At 59.0% G+C, this 6,454-nt stretch overlaps 1 protein-coding gene across 1 annotated transcript; it reads right to left on the bottom strand.

Moving 5' to 3' along the window:
• Window positions 1–2,318: 2,318 nt before the first annotated feature.
• Window positions 2,319–5,288, bottom strand: PIANP (PILR alpha associated neural protein; the record flags this gene model as incomplete). Its single annotated transcript, XM_082635566.1, has 5 exons — window positions 2,319–2,374; window positions 2,687–2,908; window positions 3,696–3,777; window positions 4,515–5,026; window positions 5,272–5,288. The coding sequence occupies 5 exons, from the start codon at window positions 5,286–5,288 to the stop codon at window positions 2,353–2,355; spliced, it is 855 nt and encodes a 284-aa protein (XP_082491692.1). The 3' UTR covers window positions 2,319–2,352.
• Window positions 5,289–6,454: the final 1,166 nt, after the last annotated feature.

The following is a 6,454-nucleotide window of genomic DNA, read 5'->3' as shown; positions in this document are numbered from 1 at the left end:
TCTGAGCTCGCCTCAGCAGCATGTTTGCCTTGCACCTCTGCTTTTAGCTGGTTCATCACTCCTTGGCCCGGATCTGCTTCTTTCTTCTTTTTCTTAGGGAGTCTGATGACCCGAACCCACAAACTGCTCTGATCCTGAGAAATACACTCCCTCCACCTCGCTCACTGTTGTGTGCTTCGTGGACTCAGCCACACTTCACTTGAGTACACAGTAAAGCGCCCCAACCCCTAAAGCACCCACCTACAGATACATAGACATCCCTGATTCTAACTGCAAAAATAAATACATGGAGGCCAACACAGGCCAGGGCAGCCCCCCTCTTGCACGTGACCGTCTCCTCTCCTCCCTGGAGCACCCCCATTTCCAGGGAGCAAGTGGGGCACAGATGGGGGTGGGGGGAGAGATGGGACCTGGGTGGTTACCATGGCAACAGAACCTAGCAACAGCTGAGAGGCTGCCGTGTGGGTTTTTGCAAGGCTGTTTCGAGAGCCAGACCTAGAACTGGGGGCTCAGAGGTGACTGATCCCAGCTGGGCATCCTGCATTCCCTCCTCCAAACGCACCCCTCGATTGCACGCCCACACCCCAGCAGTGCCTCTCAGAGCGGGCAGAGCAGGGAAAGCTAATGAGAGCTAACCGCGGGGCTTCTGGGGGCAGCTGTGGGCGGGGGCGGGTGAGGGGGCAAGGCTGCCAATAACGCAAGCAGGGCAGCCAGCCTCTTTCCTGCGGCCCCTCTCATCGCTTGCCCGTTGCTCCATCTTTTCTTCTCCTTTCGCCCTTCGACCTCCACGTGTCTATCAGCGCTCTCCTCTTCCTTTTCTTGGTTGCGCCATCGCCTGTGCTTCTACGTGTTTCCCTTTTCTTCTGCCTTCTTTTTCGTGGTCTCTCTTGACCTTCTCTAGCAATTAACAAGCCACTCTTCCGGTTTCTCTCTTGCTCTGGCTGCTCCTTGTCAAGACTGCCCCCCTTCAGTGTCTCTTCCTTCCATTCCATCCCAAGTCAAAGCCCCCGAATCCCAACCCCGGGTCAGAGCGGGCCAGGTCACATCGAGTCGGGAGGGGTTACCCGCACCCCCCTCATCCTCCTTTTCTTCCCTCTTAGCTGCCCATCGCCCCTCCTCCTCTCCTCTCTGTGGGGCTCATAAGGCAGAACCAGGGGACTCAGGTATCTTGCAAAGGCTTTATTTGAAAATTTTGAAACTTACATCCCACAAGAATTCAAGATTATCACCACAAGAAGAAAGAGATAATACAAAAATATATATCACAGCATAGGAGCCAGGTAAGAGAGGGAAGGAGGAAGGAAGGTGGGAAAGCCATGAGAAGTCAGGACAAACCTGAGGGGGCGGGTGGTGCAAAAGGAGGGAGAGTGGAGGAGCCAAGGAGGGAGGAAGGGAGGGTCGGATTGGGAGGCTCCCGATGGCCTTGAACCAGCTGGCTCGGGTCTCTGGCAGCCTAGGTGGATAGGGAGGCCCTCAGGGAGGCCGGCAAGTGGAGGACTGGCTCGGGGGCTCTGAATTCCAGAGTGACACACACAGACAGCCAGGACAGACGAGACAGAAGGACCTGGGAGGCAGGGGAGGGCAAATGGGAGCCCCTTTCTCATGTAGTGCAGCAGGTGGCTCCCCAAAAGCCATCTCCCAGACAACAGAATTTAGCAGTGGAGGGGGTAGGAGTTTGCGCCCTCAGTACTCCCACTCCCCCAGGGAGCCCTCAGGGTAAAAAGGGCTCGTGCCCTCGGAGCGGGATGGGGGAGACAGCGAAACACATGAGCGGAGCGGGATGGGACCGTGACAGACGGAGGCGCACGGAGCCCCCAGCTCACCTCCCACCCACCTCCGGGGCAGCATGCAGGGGCCACAGAAACTCAATCAGTGGGTGTTCATGAGGCGAGAGTGTGAGCAGGACACACGACGCCACAGCGCGGGGCCGGGACATGCACACCAGAGTCCACGGGAGTCACCCACTGACCTCTGAGTGATGGGCCACTGAGCGATGGGTGGGACGTGGGAGAAGACAAAGGGAACAGTGTGAGACGAAAGGGAGGACGTGAGGGATCCGCGGAGGGGAGAGACGTGGCTAGGGAGACTGGCCGTACAAGAGGGTGAGTGTGTGCAGTGGCTCGTGAGGGGAGAGGCGAGTGTGCAAGGCTCTCATGTGAGTGTGCCAGGGCGGGGCCGGGGGCCAAAAGCCACAGATATGTGAGGCCCCCACCTAAAGGAGGCTGAGCAGGTGCGCTCACCCGCGGGCTAGCGAGTGTTCCGAGGCGCCCACGGCCGCCCTGCCCTCAGCGGGATGGGGGCTGTGCCGGCCCCTTGGCCCCCTGCTTGGTGGCAGCCCAGGCTTGGGGGGGATCACAGATTCACCAAGGGAATCCTGAGAGGAAAAGGGAAAGGGCACCATCAGGAACCAAGAGGCAGGCCAGAATCGAGAGGGCAGTCCAAGAAATAAAAGGGATCAAGGTTAAGAGGGCAGAGTTGGAGTTAAATGGCAGCATGAGAACAGGACGCAGATCCACAGACAGCGGGAGATGGAAGGGTGCCCCCGGAGAGGAGGGGTCCAGTCTCCCAGGGTGGGGGGGCAGGTCTGCCTCCTTTCCACCCACCCGGGAGGGAGCGCCCCAATCCCACCATCGCAGCCCCAGGTGCCTCCCCTGCCCACCCTCCCAGCCCTCTGCCCTGCCCTCACCGGTTCAGCTGGAAGGCTGGAGCCCCCTTGGGCTGGGGCATCCCAGGCCGGGGTCCCCCTCGGGGCTCCTCGTGGTCAGGGGTGGGGGTGGGCGAGTCCCCGAAGGCCCCCAGCACAGTGACCCCGGCTGGGGACAGGTCTGTCAAGGGCTGCTGGCTCTCCTCCTGCCTCAGGGCACCTTGCTGCCCAGAGGGCCTGCGCCGCTTCTGGCTGCGGTCCCAGCTGGTGCCCCGGAAGGAAAGAGGTTCTCACACACTCAGGAAGCCCCCAACCTGGGCTTCCAGCGCTGGTCGCCCCTAGCCTCCCTCAGGCACCCACAACATCCTACAGCAGAGAAACCAGCCTCTAACAGGTCCCTAAGCCCCGTGTCCTGAGACCGCGTCCACAAAACCACTTCCTCTCCCCGCCAGGGGGCTCGGGAATCTAAACCACCCTCTCGCCTGGTTCAGATCCACAGAATGAGTAGCTCCTCCCCCCAGACACACAGTCCCCCAGAACCGCCTCTCCCCCACGCATACCCAGCAGAGCCATTTCCCTCCGCAGCAGGCGCCTGGCAGGTTTAGTTCTAGTTCAAAGTCAGCTAATGACCTGGACACCTCAGTCTAATGATTCTTGCAGTAAAGTGGGAAGGACTGCACGACCCGATATTAAGTGTGTGCAAAGGAAGCTCGGATTTTTCTCCCTCCTCCCCAGGCAGCCTTAAGAAGGGGCTCTGCAGAATGGGTCATGGAGGATATGGGGACAAGGGGTGGCCACCAAAGCCCCCGTGCACACAAATGACTCCCCACCCTCCCATCACCCTTGTATTTCCCCAGAAGGAATCTGCACTCATTTCTCAGAGCTTCCCCCACCCGAATCCTTCCTACCTTTTCCCAAAGTCTTGCCTTAATCCACCACTTCCTATCCCACAGCCAGCAAAACTGCCGCCCTGGCTCCTTCCCTCCTTCCAGCCAAATGCAGCCAAACATTGATGGGGATGCCAGCATCTCCTCCCCCCACCCCAGCTTACCAGAACTTGAAGATGATGCCAGTGGCCACGAGAACAATGATGACGGAGATGGTAATTGTGACATAGAGCTGAGGGTCCACACCTGCTTGGGGTAGGGAGAAATTTTTAGGGAGGCCCGAGGTGGGGGGAGCCGAGAGAGGCTGGGGGTGGGGTTGGAGTGTTGCCGTCTGAAGCCACATTGCCCAACTCTTTCTGCTTCTCTGGAGCCTCCCCGCTTTATTTTTATCATCGGCTTTCCCCAGAGTTTTCAGCTCTTTTCCTCCCAAATCCTTTTTCTCCACTTCCCCAAATCTTCTGTATATATGGGATGAGGAGGAGGTTCCAAGGCCAGAGAGACTGCACAGAAACTACGGGCTGGAAACGTCCATCTCCACCCCGGCCCCACCCCCAGACCACTGGCCCCGTCTCAGCGCTCCCTGAGCCGAGATGTCACCCTGAAGGGCTCGTTCATTTCCTCTGCCTGGAATACTCCCACTGTTTCCAAGGTCCAGCTTAAATGTCAATTCTTGGAGGGTGTCCTGATCCCCAGGCAGAAGTAGTCTCTCCCTTCTCTCTCTGCCTAAAAACGTGCTGTGCGCGCCTCCATTAGAGCATTTATTACGTTGACTCATCCCCGAGTGTTTACACCTCTGTCTTCTCCAGCGGACCTGAGCTCCTCTGAGGCTCACATGCATCTTGATCTCGGCCTCCTGTGCCAGCGTTAGTCCCTGACACATTTGTGGAAGGAGCTAACAGGCAGGACCTCTGCTGCTTTCTTTAGAGTCTTCAGCCAGCCTCCCCACCCCCAAATCCCTACCAACCTCCCCAACTCCCACTCACCTTCCCCGCGGCCCCCGAAAAGGACCGGCCGCAGGGTGGCAGGTGCTTCTCCAAGGCTAAGCCCATCTCCATCACCCCGCATGGAGTCTGAGTTGGGGTGTGGGGTGGCCAGCCCATGCGGGGCTGCGAAACCATAGTCCAGGGGCAGAAATCCAGGATTGGCAGAGTTGGGGTCCCCCCCATCCTCTCGAGACACTGTAGGACCCCACACAATAGCCCAGGGGTACTGGGATGAGGGCGGCCCCTCTTCAAAGCCTGATGGGGTGGCCGGGGGCGAGGTGCCCGGCAGGACTTGCCGACGTGATCTTGGGACCCGCGGGGAACGGCTTGGTGGAGGTGCCCGCTCCCACACGCACACGTGGCGTGGGGCTGAGGGCCCTCCCCGGGCACAGGGGGGCCGGGCTGGGGCTGGTGGGGTCCGAGGGGAGGAGGAGGAACCTTGAGCAGGCGGTGGGAGGGGCAGCAACAGCAGTGGCCAGAGAGGGAGGAGATGGGACAGCAGCAGTGCAGGCCTGCGGGAAGGGAGAGAGCGCGCGGGTGAAACCAAGGCCATCTTGGGCTTATGTGTGCAGAGGACAGGCCGCCTCCCTCCAAGACTCTGTGCAAAAAGTAGGTGGGCCTTGGGAAGACTGGTCTCATTTCCCATCTTCCTAGGGTCTAGCCCTCAGGATGGAAGGTCCTGGGTGGGCCTAGGAGGGAAAGGGCCAAGACCCCAGGGAAAGTGGCTTCCAAGCTTCCCCTGCTGGGCCAGACTTACCACATTCTGGACTCCATGTCCGAGATCTTCCTCAGAGATGACCCAGATTTTCAGCCTTTACTGGGGGAGAGAGGGGTCGTCACACCCCAGCCCTGTCCTGAATACTTCCCCGGCTCATTCATCCACCAGCTCACTTCCACCTCCCCTCCCAGCTGTGGCTGCCAGCTATGCTGCTCCCGCTCAGGACACATGGCTGCAAGCATCCTCTTGCGGCGGGCGGCTGGGGAGCGGGGAGGGGAACCCCCAGAACAGTCCCCTGTCTAGCCCCCAGCCCCTATCTACACAACTTCCCAGGTCCCTGTTACCTCCCCACCCCAGGGTCTACTCTCACTTCTCTGGCTTCCTTCCGTCTCACTTCCTCTGCCCACAGCTCCTAGCTTTTCTTAGATCTTAATTTAGAGCCAAGAACCTTGTGATTCCTTGAGCACCTACCGAGGGAGGGAGGGAGTCTGAGTGGGGGAGGGACGAGGAAGTCAATCTGAGTGAGTGTGTGAACGTGTGTGGTTGCACAGGGGGAGCATCCCAGTCTGCCCACCCCACTTGTTGTCTGAGGCATTTCTCTTATGATTGAATGGCCCCAGGATCTCATCTTCAGGAGCAGGGGAAGAGGAAATGGAGGGATGGAAGGAAAGAGAGAAAGAGAGAGGTGGGCGGGAGAAAAACTACAGAATATAATATTTGCTCAATGTTCGATCGTCCGAATGCACAGGTGCCCTCTGAGGGGAGGTGGAGTTGGGGAGAGGCCACCCCCTCAAAGGAAGCTCTCCTGGGTAAAGAGTCCTGGGAGAATCGGGATGGATGGTTTTGAAAGAGGAGGACACGTTCTCAGAGCTGAGGGTGGTGGATCCAGGCGGTGGCAGCAAGCTCCCTAGTGAAGGAGGATACGACACTTGGTGTCCTCTGGATTCTGGGTCTAAATCTGGACATTAAGCACTCTCAGAGAATAACAGGGGAGTAAGGTGGGCGAGTCTGGGGAAGGCACTGGGGAAGTGGGCTGTGGGGAGAGATGGGAAGCGATGATGGCCTGAAAGGGGGAAGGCTGGTGAGGCGTGAGAAGGGAAGAGAAAGGTGAAGAGGAAGCAGATGAAGGCGGCTAGTCCTGAAAGAATGGACGGGGGGGCGCAGAGGAGATCGGCAGCTGGAGGATGCTGAGGCTGAGAGTAAAGGTCAGGGAGGGAAGCTG

This window comes from Mesoplodon mirus (assembly GCF_964341445.2).
Source record: "Mesoplodon mirus genome assembly, chromosome: 11".
Lineage (NCBI taxonomy): Eukaryota > Metazoa > Chordata > Mammalia > Artiodactyla > Ziphiidae > Mesoplodon > Mesoplodon mirus.
Note: the sequence above shows the minus strand (reverse complement) of the source record. Positions and strands in the feature narration are given on the sequence as shown.